General features: G+C 36.5%; 2 protein-coding genes across 8 annotated transcripts; both read left to right on the forward strand.

The window, feature by feature from the left end:
- Positions 1 to 1,034: 1,034 nt before the first annotated feature.
- LOC127799264 (uncharacterized) lies at positions 1,035 to 8,603 on the forward strand. 5 transcript variants are annotated; one of them, XM_052333126.1, is made up of 9 exons: positions 1,035 to 1,228; positions 2,379 to 2,450; positions 2,517 to 2,591; positions 3,936 to 4,085; positions 5,512 to 5,566; positions 5,651 to 5,742; positions 6,312 to 6,353; positions 6,440 to 6,520; positions 8,385 to 8,603. In XM_052333126.1, the coding sequence occupies exons 1-9, from the start codon at positions 1,196 to 1,198 to the stop codon at positions 8,454 to 8,456; spliced, it is 672 nt and encodes a 223-aa protein (XP_052189086.1). In that variant the 5' UTR covers positions 1,035 to 1,195; the 3' UTR covers positions 8,457 to 8,603. The 5 variants fall into 5 exon arrangements, with proteins under 5 accessions (XP_052189086.1, XP_052189085.1, XP_052189089.1 ...); XM_052333125.1 differs by having other exon boundaries at positions 1,036 to 1,228; positions 5,497 to 5,566; XM_052333129.1 differs by having other exon boundaries at positions 1,039 to 1,228; positions 4,005 to 4,085.
- Positions 8,604 to 9,889: 1,286 nt separating this feature from the next.
- Positions 9,890 to 17,712, forward strand: LOC127799262 (DUF21 domain-containing protein At1g47330). 3 transcript variants are annotated; one of them, XM_052333121.1, is made up of 13 exons: positions 9,893 to 10,316; positions 10,639 to 10,715; positions 10,806 to 10,889; positions 10,971 to 11,084; positions 12,533 to 12,619; positions 12,796 to 12,935; positions 13,019 to 13,106; positions 14,517 to 14,590; positions 15,411 to 15,532; positions 15,833 to 16,095; positions 16,741 to 16,787; positions 17,149 to 17,286; positions 17,376 to 17,712. In XM_052333121.1, exons 1-13 carry the CDS (start codon positions 10,139 to 10,141, stop codon positions 17,377 to 17,379), a joined length of 1,416 nt encoding a protein of 471 aa, XP_052189081.1. In that variant the 5' UTR covers positions 9,893 to 10,138; the 3' UTR covers positions 17,380 to 17,712. The 3 variants fall into 3 exon arrangements, with proteins under 3 accessions (XP_052189082.1, XP_052189081.1, XP_052189083.1); XM_052333122.1 differs by lacking the exon at positions 12,533 to 12,619 and having other exon boundaries at positions 9,890 to 10,316; XM_052333123.1 differs by lacking the exon at positions 10,639 to 10,715 and having other exon boundaries at positions 10,172 to 10,316.
- The last annotated feature ends 100 nt before the right edge of the window (positions 17,713 to 17,812 follow it).

Genomic DNA, 17,812 nt, shown 5'->3' on the forward strand with positions numbered 1-17,812 from the left:
GAAATGAGGGGAAGGACAATGTCACATAATTGTCAAACAATATAATTATTGTTTGAAACAGACAACAGATCAAATATCGTATTTTATATTATATAATTATAAATATACAACACATCAATCAATACATAAATACGAATAAAAGTATCATAATTAAGTGTTTAAATAATATTTTTAATTTTTTATATTAATTTAATATTTAAACAATAAAAATCTACTCAATTTGATAATTTTAGTTGACGGGATTAATAAGATTCAAATCTTAGCTAGCCATGTTTGTAATATCTATTTTAATCTATTATCACATAATAAAATAAATCTTCAATCTCCTTCAGTTTATTTGTCAACACACACATAAATTTTTTTGTAATAATTATCTAAAATTGCCCGTACAAAATTGGGCAAACATTTATTGATATTTATATAATTATTGATTAGTTACTGAGTTTATCCACTAATAGGTATCAAATTTTCTTAATAATTACCCAAAAATTTCGAAGCAAAATTGCTTCTAACTAGTTTATATTACAAGAATAAAAGAAATAAAAATAAAAATGTTTATTTAGTTGCAGTACTGTCCACATCTATCTAATTCAATTAAATTCTAACTTCTTCATGAAAAAGACCCTCTTAAGGTAATTCGCATTGGATTTGTGGAGAAAATCATGCTTTTAATTTTTAATTATAATAAAAAGAAAGGCCCAAAAAGATATATAATAATCACATAAAAGAGGATGAAAAATAAGTCTATTTATTTTTTGTTATTATTTAATCTTATTTATTTATGAACCGAATTGGCAAGAAAAATAAGTGATGAAATAGAAAATTCACACGTCTTAAAAGGACAAAAATCAATCTTGATAAATGATAATTTTTAAATTTAAAACTTGTAACAATATTTTCAATTTTTTTTGTAATAATATAGATTTAAAGATATTAATAAATTTAGAGCCACACGCCTCACGTGATTGGATGGATCTCTTGCCCAAATTTATTTGCATTCAAACCCTAATTTGAAGGCCCAGAAATTGATTATTTATTATTTCATCATATTTCCCTTCAGTGCTGCAACTGTGTGGCCTGGTGACCTTTGCTCATTTTAACTCCTTTGAAGAAGAATATCGGTAATTAGGGTTTGAACGAGGGCTCGTAGTGTGCACTAATCACTGCTGCAGAAGCAGAAGCGCTTCAGCAAAAGATGGAGACCGCTGCCAACACTTCACAATTCAAGGTACTTACCTTGCCCTGCAAGCATTTTCCTGCTCTTCCCTTTCGATAGCCGAACCCCGTTTGTTTCCCGAGAAAGCACAGAGAGAAGCAAGCAAAATATTGGATAGTTCTTAACTATCTTTTTCCATTCATCACGTTCTCTCCAAGAACTAAGCAGAGGGCAAGAAAGATTGTTTTCGTTTTTCTGTCAAGGGGTCTATGTGAAGAATTAATCGTACATTGATCTCAAAATTCTTTTTCTAGGTTGTTGCATTGTCATTTTATTTTTGCACTATTAGGCTCTTCAATTTGATTCATCATAGAATTATTGTTGTTTTTATTGCTGGGAAGACATGGGTGGAAGCTGACTTGATGCTTGATTGCCCAAATCTTTAATTGGTTCTTGACGTAGTGAGTTTTTAACCTTATGGGACTCAACATCGAGTGTCTTTAGTAGCCTAATCTTCGGCCATGTTCTTTTGTGAGGATAATGTGCCATGTGTAATTAATAATTATCTGGGTCATTGTCATTGCCGAGTACCTCTTTATTTGATCTTATTTTATCTTTTTGGGTTCTCAGATAATAAGACTCAGAAGCAGAACAGAAAATAATAAAGTGAGACAATCCAGTAAAAAAAGAAGGAAGCATAGAAAAAAGAAACCAACACCCTCATGATGGCAATGTAATTGCAGCAGCAGCAGCTTATAAAGTTCTAATGCTGTTTCTGTCATTGCTTTGGTGCCTTAAGAATGATTATGGGTTTACTGGTTTCAGAATGAGTATGTTTTGGGCCTCCAGTGCATCCATAAGTTCTCTGGTAGAGAATGTAATAATGATTCCTTTGGAGAAATTACTGCAGTCTTTAATATTTCAGGAAATTTTATGGATATACTATCTAACAAAAGTGTATAGAGCATGCCAGGTGAATTCTTTTGCCAAAGGTGCTGAAGTCAGTATAGTTAGGTTGATTTTTCCTTCTATTATATTTGTTTTGAATATGAATTTTGTCTAGTTCTCATTTTTTTTTTCCAGAAGAAAATAAAGTTAGTTTTTAACCACTTGATGCATATAAATAATAATACACATGAATTCTGTGTAAGTTCTCTGTTCAGATTTAAATACTAAAACTTGCTACATGGCTTGTTCCTATAAGCATTTTTTCATTCTGCAGATAATCTTGGGATCATCTTCAGTTCACCGACAGAAAGTATTATCTGAGATGGGATATAACTTCACAGTCATGGTATATTTGATTCCAGTTGCTGGTATATATTCGAGATTCAGTTAATTAACTCTGCTTATAATTTAGACTGCAGACATAGATGAGAGAAGTATTAGAAAAGAAAAGCCAGAAGAGTTGGTAGTGGCCCTTGCAGAGGCGAAGGTACATTATTTTCTTTTTGAATAATAACCATAGAACCGAATGTTGCAAAAGAAAATAAGCAGGATTTTGTTTTTTTTTTTTTGCCTTTTGCTGCTGACAACAGGAAGCAGTTTACATTTATCCTTTGATAAAGCAGGTGAAAGATCCTATGCTATCAAAACACGTGAAGGAATTTTTTTGAACATAGTGTTATGTGTTGTTATCTGTCCTTGTTTGCAAAATGGGCTCTATATTGTATCTTATCTTGTCTGTACATTTATGTGTGTGATTAGCTTCTTTATCATTTCTGTTTATATGTTTTCTATTTAGCTTATTGAATCATGATCATGTATTCATGTCTGCTCTTCTAAGCCATGTAGTTCTGAGCTATCCTTTATAGGCATTGGGGCACTTAGTTAATTGCCTTCTGTTTGCCAATCTTTTCTATGTGGATTGTCCTTGAGATGTAAATTGGTTTCTATTCCAGTCTTTTCTGTTGATCAAGTGTAAATTGCATTGCATCTCAGGCTGATAGCATCACATTAAGGGTTCAAACAATTGATAACCAAGAAAGGATATTATTGATGAAGCATTGCACCTTGAAGGAGCTTTTTCTTAAAGAAATTTTGCTTTTACCTTGGCAGTTCAAACATAGGTTCTTTGTCATTTGTGTACCTACAAAGTGGAACAACAATCCATGTTTAATGCTTAGTTGACCATGGCTCAAATGCCATATTTCTGATATGTTACTTCCCAAAAAGAGAAAACATGCAGCCAGGACTGATGTTGCTAGCATCCATCTAGGGTTAAATTTTTAGTTTTCATCAAGAATGCCATAAATGTTGGAGAAAATTATCTAGCCTGGTACCTTTTCTCGGATAAATAAAATTTGTTCCCAGCAGTTGTCTTTTCAATCCAATTCCTCCAGAAATATAGATGATTGTTTCTTTTAATTAGATCTGAATTAAAGTATGAGAGCTCTCTATGTTCATATGTCATCTTATATTGGATTTTATGCACACAGAGTGAATTCTGTAGCCTTGTGATCTCATGGGTTAAATACACTTTGTTGCTGGCACTTGTCTTCTCAATTCAATTACTCCATTAGTCCATTATACAGAGCTTGTTCACTGATAATATAGTATTCTACATGATACGCGAAGTGTATTTTTATTCCATCCAAGTTGTTTCAGCAGGTAACCTGAAATCAAAGCATGATTTTATTTCATTTTGAATCTTTCAAGCAGTTAAAGTAGATGATACTTCTAATCATAATATGATGCATGCTGTTATATCACTCTCTAGACTATTACGTACATAATTTTATTATCCGATAAAAATGCACGTTTTTGTGTTTCTTTCTAGAACTTCTCCACTGTCTGTCAATTTGGATATAAAGTTGGCTCTCACCCTACAGTATGGGATTTTTATCAGGCAGAAGCCATCATACCAAAGCTTCCCATTGGTCATTTCCAGAAGGATGCCGAAGCATCAGTTTTAGTTACTTGTGATCAGGTATAAATCAATTATTTGATATTTTCCAATTTTGTGAATGGCTTAAAAAATGGTGGTTATTTCTTGTGTGCCATGGGCTCTTGCATTCCCTTTTGCAAACCCATGTCCACTAGGAATTAATAGGGTAAAGGTATAGGATTTTCTGGATACCCTTATCCAAAATAGACTATTGGATCTTCTAACCGTTAGCAATATTTGAAGAAAGAGAAACTCCTTTTGATACTAAAGAGAAGTTTAAACACGTAAATTGATAATATATATATATAAAATATTTTCTTTAAGTTCCATTAATTTAGAGTACATTTCTGAATGTTAACTTCTTTTATAAAATTGTACAATATACATAATGTTTCACTGTTCACAATGTGTTCTACTATTGGTACCAGCTTTTACATATACATATTTGTATCAAAATCTTGAGGTTAAAGGATTTAAAAAAAATCTAACAAAAATGCAGAAACACCCTCATCCTCACTAGATCATGGTACCCAAGTCAATGTGACACAAGTTATTTTTATCATACCATCTATTGGATATGAGTTGCATGTGTGTATTTTATATTTGTTGTTATCAAGATACAATAATATAAATTTGTAACTGTGGAAGAGTGTTCGTCTTCGGTCTCTAGTCTCTGGGAGACCTATAAAACAGAAGACGATCAGGGGCACGGGTTGTTTCCCGTGTAGGCCCTTCGATACTTAAGTCAGTCTCTGCAGAATAGTATATAAGATCAAGAGAAATATAGTTTAAGTAGTGTTTTAGTCCTACCACGATTGAAGGAATCACTCCTTATTTATAGATGCTAAAGTTGATAGTTGGAACTGTGGAAGAGTGTCCACATCTTTCGAGATCATTTGTTTCAAATTTCTAGGCATAGATATCATAGGTGAGTTGACATATTCTTAGATCTAGGAGAGGCCCCCTAGAGGGTCTCCTAAGGGTGGTTTCTAGGAGAGTCTCTAAGAGACTATTATGTCGGGAAGGTCTCCCAGGCTTTCCTCCTTGGGCTTCTTCCTCTTAGGTCTATCTTGGGAGACCCTCCTTGGGGTACCCGGGAGTGGCCTCCAGGAGAGTCTTCCAACGATTATTCTGTCAGAAAGGTCTCTTGGGCTTCTTCCTCTTGGGCCTATCTTGGGAGACCCTCATGGAGGGTGCTTGAGAGTGGCCTTTGAGAGAGTCTCAAGGGGACTATTCTGTTGAAAAGGTCTCCCAGGCTTCTCTCCTTGGACTTCTTCCTCTTGGGCCTATCTTGGGCTTGGGCTCACTTTCTTGGATTGGACATAACAATATCCTTGTGCATAAATGGTCGTACGGTGATGAACATGCCTGAAACATAGGAATGTACCTTTCCCTATTTGTCAAGAACTAAAATTTGATCATCTTGTATCTGTTAACTTGATAATGGTTTAAGGTGGTTGTATTTGAGGGTACAATAAGGGAAAAGCCATCAAGCAAGGAAGAAGCACGCCAATTCATCAAAGGTTTTTTTTTTTTTCATGATTCTACCTTGATTTTCTTGTTATTCTAATTCATGGTTTTCATTGGTTTTCTGATTCATATTACAGATTATTCTGGTGGGAGTGCGGCAACAGTGAGTTCTGTTCTTGTTACTAATCTCAGAACTGGCTTTAGGAAAGGAGACTTGGACAAAGTGGAGGTACGTTCTACTTGTATTCATTATGCAGTGACTTATTCTGGTGTCCTCTATATTTTGTTTTATGGGTAAAAGTAAAATATCCTTATACACAAGATGTTTGTCCAATTTATTATATGGGTATTTCAGCATCCGCAGTCAGAACTTGGAGGCCTTAAATAAAAGTTTTTAAGAACCATGGTTCCAGTATCCAAGGCTTTTGATTATTGTAGTTATAAATAGTTTGGACTCCTGCAGCAAAAATCACTAGATGCACCTGTGAGGAGAGCAGATGTAATGGAACAATTCCCCACCAATTTAGGCATGGAATGGAAGAAGTTTGTGATAAAATCACTATATTCTAGTGCCCCAGTCATCTCTTAGGTATGATGACACGGACTTATAGAAGATCTGGCCATGGACAAAGATAGTCAACCCCTCTAGTGGGATTATGCCTTTGGTATTGTTGTTGTTGCATGAAAAAAGGGTTGTTATTTACTCATACTGATGTTTGCTTCGTGTTTCATTTGCACTGTGAATCATTTGAGCATTTATGGATCATGTGTTAAAATGATATTTGTGATGACTTGCAGATCTATTTCCATGCCATACCAGATCAAGTCATTGATAACCTGGTATTTTCATTGTAATTGGTAATTTTTCTTGCATTATTTGATAAACTGACAAGTTAATATGTATTTCTACCTTAATGCGGTTCCAGATTGAGGAGGAGATGATTCTCAATGTTGCTGGGGGTTTGATAACAGAACATCCTTTGATGCTACCTTACATTAAACAAGTGGTTAGTTTCATGATTTCTGCTCATTCCTAATGGTAACTATATCCGTACAGCAGAAACACTGTTTTCTGATAAACCAAAAAAAAAAAGAAAAAAAGAAAAAAATAAAAGGCATGAAGTGCGGACAAGCAGATACTGCTGAGCCCATCGTGCGGGTGACTAGGTTTCTGCTGGGTCAGTTCATCCAAATCACTTGTCATTAAACTTTTGATTATAAAGTTTGTGAAGACATTTGTGTTAGATTAGTTTATGTACTTAGGTTCAATTTCTTGTATAAATCTGTTAGCAAAAGTTCTTCTATTGTAATGTTTTTTCTTTTCTGGTTTTTTATAGCCGTCCATTAAATAAATGGGTTTCCGGTCAGTTAGGGCAGTCAGTTGTAACTGCCTTGCCCGCCTCTATCCTTTATAAATAGAGGCTGGGAAAACTCGGTATTGTAAGGGTGAAATCTCGGGATATCTTGTAAGGGTGTGCGGGTGAGCTAGGCTGAGAGTTTTGTACTTCTCTTGGGGTGTTCTTCTCTTGGCAGTCTAGGGTTTTAGATTCGGGAAGAAGAGAAGACTTTTCTAGTTCATGTAATTGCTGTAAAGATTGTCAAGATAGTGGAGATTTCATAGGCCTAAGGCAGTCTGGATGTAGGTCTCATTTATGAGACTGAACCAGGATAAATTTGGTGTGTTTACTGCTATTTTTCTATTCCTAGTCTCTATATTTCTATCGGGTGATTGTGTGTTCTAAATAAGAGGTATGGCAGTGAGATCTTGAGGGCTAGATTGCAGCGAGTGTGTGAATGTGTGTCGGTTTTAAAAGGACTACAAAGTTGTTTTAATCTTGAAATCATTAACCTTTCTAGATTTTTTGTACTTGAAAGAATAAGATGCACTTTTCTGAATAGCTTTTCTTTCTTTCTTTCTTTGAATTTTTTTTTTTTTTTGTATTATTCCTTCCTTGTAACCAACACTTCAACTAAAGATCGCAACAGAGAATGGATATGCATATACATATCAACATTTCATTAACATGTGAAAGGAAAAGCTGGCTAACGTTTTAGATACACACACACAGACACATATATACTTGGAGAATTCTTTATTGATTAGAAGATGGAGTGAGTAAAAAATGAAAGGGGTGGAGGTATATTTAGCCATCCACCTCCTCAACCAACAGCCGAGGTCGAATCAAATCTAACGGCTTACATCAAGTGACCTTCCATCATCTTGACTCTTGACCTTTTATATTGCATGACTCTTCACATTACAAAAGAAATCTAGATAGTAGATGCCTCGCAGTATGCCGTACAGTCACTCTAGTCATACCTGCATGGCATTGATGTGGAATTTAGCCTCATCCACCTCCTCTGACATTATGCTGTCAACAAAGTCTTTATGATTCTTTCACTGAATCAGAGTTCAATTGTTAATTTTGATACCCCTAACTTGGGCTGCAAATCAAGAAATCAGAACCTTGGCAAACGCAAACACAAATATAGTAGCAGTGTTGGATGCCATGCTTTCCGTGTCCTTTTGCGGTGTTTAAAAGAGAAAACCTGTCAGAAGACAGGGAATCATCATAAAATGAAAGCTGCCCCATTTAGAAATAAAAAAATGCTAATTGAAAAGGACTCTAGGTCAAATCTTAGCAGCTTGATACTTTTTAATCTGAGTTCAGGATCCTGAGTAACCTGCTGCATGAATTGCTTTAGCATGTTCATCTACAAGCATTTTGATGCCTCCGCTGTCAAATGAGTGAACTAACTTGCCAAAAGTTCACCCTGAAATACATATTTTGACTGAGCAAATTTTACCTTAAGGAATGGGCCCGTCTGGCCACTTGGTTTCTGAAATCAATTGGTGCTGTCTGTGTACAGGTAGGAACAATGGACAGCGTGATGGGACTCCCCAAAGCTCTTACGGAGAGGCTGATTGTGGAGGCTCTCTAAAATTATAACATGTAATTTTATTCCATAAATATCTGTACCTGCTGTTATATTGAATCCTCTTTGTATACGTACATGACCTTTTTCATTTTAATTCACAGCCATTTGGTTTCTGGAAAATAATTAATGACCAATTATCTTTTTTTGTTATCACAGTTTATGTTATGACCCAACCTTTTATCGCAGTAGTCCACTAGATATCTCTTTATTATGTTGATTCCATGAAATCAATAGTCGCCTTTTTAACTGGTATTTTTAATTGAGAATGGGTAGTGTCACAAGTGACAGGATCACTGCAAATATTGCAGTTTCAGGTTTTCATGAGACTGAAAAGGTTGGGGACTGGCTGATTCCCCAAAATTGGTGACTAGGGAATCAATCGCTTGAATGACTTGAAGCAGCAAATATCAGATCCCCTGACAAGAAATGCAGCGACGATTATCAAATATTACCAAAAAAATGCTGCTGATTCAGCTTTCACGACACGAATCAGTTTTGGGTACCTTTGGTAGTTTCTGGGCTTTTTCTTCATCTTTCTTGGCTGCCAAACCTTATCCGCACCATTTTTCGGGGTTTGGTAGTTGCATTAAAATTCTCTTCACTTGGCGTTTTTAAAAGGAGTCGTTCTACAGGGCTAGACAACTCTACTAAGCGCCTTATCGAATGAGGGCAAAATGATAAATTTGCCCTCGTCCATTTTATAAATTTGCAAAGTAGGTCACTGTCCTTGCTCTCTCCTTTCCCCTTTCATGGCCACGCCTTTACTGCTTTTTGTCGCCTTCACCTTGCTGTAGCACCTTGCTACCATCGCAGCCTTGCTTCGTCTCGTCGACCGTCACTGAAAGATGCAGCTATGGTCGACGAGGCAGCAATGGCAACGAGTCGACGCGGCGAGACGAAGGCAACGGAGATTCAGCCATAGGAAGGGAGAGGAGTGAGTCAGAGAAACAATGGCTCGCTTTGCAAATTTACAAAATAGACGAGTCAAATTCGTCATTTTATCCCATGCCGCTCGGTAAGCTCTCCTGTCTGAAGACTTTCTCTTCTAAAAGCCGCCCCCGTCCCATTTTACCATGGTGGTCCACAGCAGCTGACCATTATACCCTGCCGGCTGCCGTTAATATTATACAGAAAATACTTATCAAATATGGACCTCTTGACAATCTCACAGTTAATTTTAAGTAATAAAACGCCATACAAATTCATCATTACATTACACAAACACAATTAAGGTAATTTAATTCTGGAAAATAAGAAATTAATAAAAAAAAATCATGACGAAAATAGATGAAATATAACAAAAAGATGATAAAATTTTAATTAAAAAACATAAATGCAAAATGAACTGTGAAGATGTCAGATAGAATCGTATGATGTCAGATAGAATCGTATGTAGAAGAGATACGGTGGATGTGGTCTTGTAATGCAATAAATTGGAGTCGTACGAATTACGACTTGGTGCGTCACTAGCTGGTCCTGGTTCTGGTTCTGGTTCTGGTTGCGGGAGCACGTACACGCGACGCGGGCCGCTGGGCGTGTTGTCTTATTGGGGATTCTGATCAAATCGAGGCGAGAAACCGTGACAGCGCTATTCCAGAGCAGGGACTGACAAGCAGCACGGGAGAAACACCTTCCTCGCCAAACTTCAATTCAATTCCGCAGAGCACTGAGCTTTAGAGAGAGAGATGTCGTCGGATGTGGCGTGCTGTGGACCGCAGTTCTGGCTGTACGTGGTGATAATCATCGGACTGGTGGCGTTCGCTGGCATGATGGCCGGTCTCACGCTTGGACTCATGTCCCTCGGCCTCGTCGACCTCGAAGTCCTCATGAAGTCCGGCCGTCCTCAAGATCGCATCCATGCCTGTACTCTCTCTCTCTCTCTATATATATATATATATGTATATTCATCATTCATGTATGCCTGTTTGATTTATTTGCGTATTGGTTCGAAATTTCTTATGATTGTACACAATTTTGCGTCCTGATTTCTGGACTTAATTGATTGCTGAGGTCTGAATCAAGGTTGGAGCTCGCTTCATTCGTTTACGTTCGACCACTGCTTGGTTGGAGTAATTGAGTGACGTGGACACCTTGTGCTTACTCGAAAGAGAGTGAACTTAAGCGAATATGTTTGAATGTCTTCTTTTTGTCAGTTTTTTTAAGTGATCTGCTTTATTTTCGGCAGCTAAGATATTTCCAGTGGTGAAGAATCAACACCTCTTGCTCTGTACCTTGTTGATTGGCAACTCTTTGGCCATGGAGGTCTGAAAAGTCTGTTTACAGACTGATTGTCTAATTTATTCCTGCTTACTAGCTTTGTTGTCTTGACTCTTGTCTTTCTTTCACTTGTAGTCTCTGCCTATATTCTTGGACAAGCTTGTGCCTCCGTGGCTGGCAATCCTGGTGTCAGTGACTCTTATTCTCATGTTTGGAGAGGTGATCTATCACAAAAGAAAATTGGCTTGTTTTTGTTTCTGATGGTGTCACATGATCCTGGAAATTTGTTTTAAATTGCAGATCTTGCCTCAAGCAATTTGTACTCGATTTGGATTGACAGTCGGGGCAACTATGGCTCCTCTAGTCCGTGTTCTACTCTGGCTGTTCTTTCCTGTTGCTTATCCAATTAGTAAGGTATAGATGATTACATCATTAAGGTTTAATCAATATGCTTACATATGTATATAATTCTAGATACATGTACCTAGAGTTTTATGCGAAGTGGTTAGGGTCTTGTTGATTTTAGACAGAAAAACTCTTCATTTTATTATTTGGATTGGACAAATTTATGCACAAATGGTTACAACTTATATGGTGGCAGTTACACAGAAAAAATTGCCACTTAAAAAATAAATAAATGTATAATGAATGACAAATCATCCCTATAGTTTGCCTAACTACCTAACTGTCTCTATTCTTGTACACAGTTTTTTACACGCCCCCTCAAGCTAGGTGTAAAAATTAAGGAAGCGTAGTTTGAATCTTTACATCTTCAAACTGAGTCTTTGGTAGATAGTCTTCTATGGATCCTTAGTATGTAATCCACCTTCAATTTTTCTTTTTATGAAGTGTCTGTCTATTTAGATCACTTTGAACATGTCGAGTTATTGCCAATATTTAGGTAGACAACTAAAATATTGAGTGTTTGAGAGGTCTCTTTGATAACGCCTCTGTTGTGTCTTTAGTATCGGAATATTTATCCTTTGTGGCATCCCAGATTTCTTGTGTCGTCTCGTAGAAGATGAAATTTACTTCAATTTGATGTGTCTTTGGGGTCGGAATACTTCTCCGTTGCGGCATTCTCTTGTGCCATCTTGTGAAGGATGAAACTTACTCCGACTTCATTAGTCATGGAATTGACAAGCTATGACATTACCATATTATTTTTTGCCTTCCATGTCTTGTACTTCGAATATGTTGAATCCGATTTAGGGGCTTCACCATTAAGATAATCATCTTTTCCTTTGCCGCTTATGAACATCATAACTGAATGTTCATTAGAACTAGGAACAACAGGTACTTGAGAGGAAGAAGAAGAGACTGTTATGGTAAAGGATGCTGTTGGGACGATGGAGGAATTTTCTAATCAGAAATGTTCTGATACCATGTTGATTTTAGACAGAAAAACTCCTCACTGTATTATTTGGATTGGACAAATTTATACACAAATGGTAACTACTCATATGGTGGCAGTAACACACAGAAAAAACTGCCACTTAAAAAATGTCCCTATACCTTGCCTAACTACCTAACTATCTCTATTTCTTATACATGGTTTTCTATAAGTTTTATAGGAAAATGAATGGCTTTTTTTTTTTTTGGTTCTTGGTTGCTAAGAAAGGTAGAAAACGGGAATTGAGTTGAAATCTTCATTCATGATACCCTATAGTTGGAGCTAGTGCATTATTGGTCTGAGTTCTGATGACCTTTTTGTGGTCTGTTTTGAAACCTTTTGGTTCTAGAATGACATGATATATGAGTTTAATCTTTTCACGTTCATTGCCCCTGTCTTTTGGTTGAGCTAATATCCTTTCACCTTGCCATTCCTCCTCTGCTTGTTGGGATTCCGTAAACATATCTAGGTTCTTGATTGGATGTTGGGAAAGGGACATGCTGTCCTTCTACGAAGAGCAGAGCTTAAGACATTTGTAAATTTCCATGGCAATGAGGTACTTGATAGAATGCTCCAGAGTCCAGACACTAATTCTCTTATATTTTTTCATTTTATTTTATTTTTACTTATTTTAGGGAGATTGCCAGTCTTATGGCTTATAGTTTGACCTCCTTGTTAACCCTCCATCCCTTTCTCATATGTAACTTTTGGTGCATATTTTTCATTCTTCAGGCTGGGAAAGGTGGTGACCTAACCCATGATGAAACCACTATCATTGCTGGGGCACTTGAATTGACTGAAAAGACAGCAAAAGATGCTATGACCCCCATATCGAAGGCATTTTCCCTTGATCTGGATGCAACTCTTAATTTGTGGGTTTATGGCTGCTTGTTCAATCTCCTATTACAGTGAGCACATTTTTTCCATTTTCTAACCTCTTTCTGGCTGTGCTTAGGGAGACATTGAATGCAATTATAACGAAGGGCCATAGTAGAGTTCCTGTTTATGCTGGAAATCCAACAAATATCATTGGACTTGTCCTGGTAATAATTTTCTTCTTAGATATTTGATCATATTTCAGCGTATTTAAAGCAACATACTGTTTTAATTTTACTCTGGCTAAACCGTGGAGTTTCCTTTAGAGGTGAGTATCCTTGACTATCTTACCAGGGGAAAAAAAAAATACATTGACCAGCAAAGATTTTGATACAGAGGGTTAAGGGCATGGAGAGTCTTTAATTTATTTTTCACACAGAATGGGCTTGTTTCAGTTTTATCCTGGTTGAAAGCACTCTGGCAAAGGTATAGTGCTTAGAAGAGTTCATAATCTTCCGAAGGGTATATTTAAATAAGTAATGGACTAGTTCCAAGGATGTTGATAGAATTTGGGGATGCAGTTCCAGCTCCAAGTGCAGGTTCTAGTGATCTTAATAAATTAATGCCACATCCAATGAAACAGACAATAAACACACTGCATCTGATGTGAAAACCCTAGAATAGGGTGAAAATCATATAACCATATGGCTATCCAATGAATCCAAGCAATATAATCAATAAAGATATAAACCTATTGTAAACCTGTGACTCTATTACTATCAGAAGAAGTACCTTACCCAAATTCTTGATTCACTTATTTCATGTTCTTTCTTGGAGACATCATCTCAAAATCAACCATGACTTAACAAACCCTAAATATGAAATCTGACCAGAAAATCTCTATGTGCTCTGTCTAACGGTGCAACACTGTTATGATGCTTTTTGTATTCAATACACATCTTCTCCATGGTTCAATACATGTGATTACAAGAGCTAAGAGGCCCTCAACTTCCATAAGAGTGTAAATCCAATGTAAAGTAGAATTTAAAATTGAACAGAAAATTGATTGTGTGTTCAGATGGCCTACACACACTCTTCGAGCAGACCACAACAGATGCTGCATTAACTTGTGTTTGAATGCTTATCAAATGGGTGCACTTTCTTGCTCCATTCAATGCTGTCTGCCATACAAAAAAGATTCATCTTAACTGATTTTGTACATTCAAACTTGTGATCAGCAGTAGCTTCAACTGATTGTACCTTTGTACTGCTGAGTTTCAAAAATGTCCTTTGACACTGACATCTTGTAATGCAAAATTGCTATTTTCTTGGATTGCCCAATACTACAAATCCCACCATTTCTGTTCAATACCTGTTGTGGTATGTTTTATGGTCACATTGATTGAATTCTCATATGATGAATTCTGATGATTGATACCTTGCAAGTGGTAGATCGAACCTCTGGCTTCACTTCCAGTTTATATGGTACTGCCTGGTCTTTCTTTTGTATGAAATAACATGGTTAATCATTGTAATATTGCCTCAAGTGTAGTTATTATTTCCTTAACCCACTTCTTTTTATGTCTTTTATTTTCCTGCTTTTCATGTTACTAATTTATCATTTCTAACATCCACAGGTTAAAAACGTCTTGGCAGTTGACCCAAGAGGTGCAGTTCCTCTCAGAAAAATGATATTAAGAAAAATTCCTAGGTAAGGTTGCACCCTGCTTCAAATGCACCTGTTTATCATGTCTGACAACTCGAGAGGTGCAAACAAAGTTATCATGACTGGAATACTAGATGAGATGGCATTATTTATTGGTTGAGATGAATGTATTTAGAATCTTAGATATTATTACTTATGTCCTCCTTGTTCATTTATACTTTGCACTATCAAACTGCAAATGAGTCAATTGCCATTGTGTCATATTCTAAGTTTTGGTCCTTTACCATGAGGTGCCTCATGAGTTCCTTGCAATTTAAAGCAGTGACTGTTGGAGTTGGATTATGTAACCTAGTTGAATAAGTATAAATGTGAGACTAATACCAAATTCAAATTCTTAAAGAAGTATGCAGATCAAAACTCTTCTACTAGGTGAGGAGGGTTTGATACTGGTTATCTTACTTGAGCTCAAGGTCAGTAGCAGCTAGATAGTAAACATGACATTCTGAGCTAATATTACGTAGATTAAGAGATAGCGAGTTTCTTAAATGGTATTTCTCCACGATTATGTGGTGGCAGTCAATGTACTTTCTCCTGATGGTTAGAAGTCACAATTAATGTGAACCATTCTTTTCCATGATTACCTTTTCTTTTCCAACACCTCTTAGTTGGCATAGAGCCACCTTAATAGTTGTTACATAACTTTTTGAAGAAAAAAATTATTACAAGTTTAAAGATATTTGCTCCATAATTGTACGAGAATCTTCTCTAATTAATATAACAATGTTTACGAGATGAAATTATATATTATGCTTGCTGCACATTACTAGTTTAATATCCTTGTTTATATTTTTCTGAAATATTTCAGGGTCTCAGAGAACATGCCTCTTTATGATATTCTGAATGAATTTCAGAAGGGTCACAGCCACATAGCCGTTGTATACAAGGACCTCAATGATATGAAAGGGAATCCAAAGAAAACAACAGAAGGTGCACACCTCTAATATAATATACTGCTGTTTCCATGTTTAATTCTGACTTCTAAAGCTTCCACTTGCTTCTAATTTTAATCATGTCAATTGTTTTATTTTATTATATTTTTGGATTACTTGAGAACTTGAACTATACTTTTAAGTTAATCTCTCTCTCTCTCTCTCTCATTGTTTCAAATATTAAAAATTTTGTACTTGCCATCATGTCAAGCTATCATGATCATAACTGCCAGCTGGCTACCTGGTTTTCTTTGCCTTACCTGTATCCTATATGATGCCATTACCTTGTGGGTGCCAGAACATCATGATACGGACCCTCCTGGTATTCAGAATCGGGGGATGAAATTTGATTCACATGATGCTGACATGGCTGTAGTTAAGAATGAGAACAATCAAGAGAAAAAGAAAAGTCCTCCACGTACCCCTGCATTCAAGAAGCGGCACAGAGGTTGTTCATTTTGCATTTTAGATGTGGAAAATGCATCTGTTCCTGTATTCCCACCCAGTGAAGAAGTTGTGGGTGTGATAAGCATGGAGGACGTTATCGAGGAGCTTCTTCAGGTATGCTGAAAAGTTGGATTATTTGGTACCTGCATATCAGCCAGTCATATGATCTATCTACTTCACCTTTGCATAGTAGATATCACAATTACAATTGTTATGGCAATAGTGGGGACAATCATCATGGTTCAAGCCTGCCCTGTTCTTTTTTTTTTTTTTTTGCCCTGTTCTGTGAATAGGGCAGGCTGCTCGGCACCAACATTTGTTCAGATTCACTCATCAGAATGGTGCATGTGCAAGACTTGTCAACTTGGGGTGTGAAGCAACAATTTAAACCACTTTCTGAATTTAAGGAACTAATCCTTTTATTTGTGATTTTGATGGTTGGGCAGTCCTAAATTTCACCCGTTCTCTCCCAAAATTGGTTTTAACTTTTTTTTTTTTTCCTAAAACTTTCTAAATCATGTCTGTACAACCCTGTATGGTTATATGTTGTATGATGCATCCTAAACCTCTTTTCCCCTGCCCCTTTCTTCTGGTACCAGTGCTTTAGTCCTAGTGTTATTGCGGATGTTATTTGCAACTAGCAATCCGTACAATTATTTATCCTGCTGTTTGATTTAATAATTAATTAATTGAAGACAGACTTGCTTTATTTATTTGGGTGTACCGGCTAGTCCTATTTCTCAGTATTTCTTCTGACAGGAGGAGATATTGGACGAGACAGATGAATATGTAAATATACACAACAGGTAAGATTTATCCAACATTTATTATCACCTTCATTTGAGTTCACCTCTTGCTTACTATACTATCATGGATTGATACGGGCCGCCCAGTCTCTGCCTCTATTGTGGGATAGTCTTCCGCATTTTTCGTGCATGTAAGATTGAAAGACCAAGGGCCATTACTTCATTCCACGTTACATTTCAGGAGGTCCTGCTCCTATCTTAACATTTTTCTGAATAGCGAGGACGATGAGATTATGAAATCCTCCTTTTGGGATGCGTTATAATTAGACCTTGGATTCAGCCTACGAACATAGAGTACAGAAACATAAATGTCAAACAAATATAAGGAGTACGATGACTTTGAGTTTCCTTTGTAATGCAGGATAAAGATCAACATGAATGCATCCCACGAAAAGTTGCCTGGTCGAAGCTGGCCAGAGCCTTCTGATGCTCCTTCTCAACTGGCAGCTCCAACTCCTCCGCTGCCCAATTACTCGGTTCCCAGCACTACTTCATCATAGTAATGATAGCGCCCCCCTTTGCAACCTTTAATGTAAAGTTTCTGAAGGAGGCCATAGTTAACAGACTGCTGATACTCTTTTCTTTTAGTTGATAACTAAATTTAGGTTGATTACAAGACAACAGAAGCTAGGAAGCTGTCTAGTAAGAAGATACAGAACTAATACGCCTGTAGATTATAGGAGACGTGCTTGTAGATTGCTCTGGGAAATGTAAGCACATATAAAGCCACATTTGTTGGGTGACATATTTTGACAGTTTGGGTCTAGTCTATCCATATATAGAGATGTTCCCGTTTATCCAATGAGAGGTTTTAGTCAACTTTTCCCCCTGCATATATAAACATCATTGTATAACTGATCCAAATAAGTATTGGATCGATGGTCTATTATCATGTTGAATTCTTAATCACAAAATCTTTTAGAGATGTTTTTATTTTTTATGTTATTGTTTTTAATTTTGAAACATTTTTGGCGGAGAAGAACGTAAGTTAACTTAGATCAATGATATACATAATCATGAATTGA

Source organism: Diospyros lotus, chromosome 4 (assembly GCF_014633365.1).
Source record: "Diospyros lotus cultivar Yz01 chromosome 4, ASM1463336v1, whole genome shotgun sequence".
Taxonomy (NCBI): domain Eukaryota; kingdom Viridiplantae; phylum Streptophyta; class Magnoliopsida; order Ericales; family Ebenaceae; genus Diospyros; species Diospyros lotus.

Excerpts from the sequence above, each read along its gene's own strand:
- LOC127799264 (XM_052333125.1), top strand. The coding sequence starts at position 1,196 with ATGGAGACCGCTGCCAACACTTCACAATTCAAG. Across the intron at positions 2,451-2,516 it reads GATATAACTTCACAGTCATG|ACTGCAGACATAGATGAGAG; the intron begins GTATATTTGATT and ends CTTATAATTTAG. Across the intron at positions 2,592-3,935 it reads TGGCCCTTGCAGAGGCGAAG|AACTTCTCCACTGTCTGTCA; the intron begins GTACATTATTTT and ends GTTTCTTTCTAG.
- LOC127799262 (XM_052333121.1), top strand. The coding sequence starts at position 10,139 with ATGTCGTCGGATGTGGCGTGCTGTGGACCGCAGTTCTGGCTGTACGTG. Across the intron at positions 12,936-13,018 it reads CTGGATGCAACTCTTAATTT|GGAGACATTGAATGCAATTA; the intron begins GTGGGTTTATGG and ends GGCTGTGCTTAG. Across the intron at positions 15,533-15,832 it reads TCCAAAGAAAACAACAGAAG|AACATCATGATACGGACCCT; the intron begins GTGCACACCTCT and ends TGTGGGTGCCAG.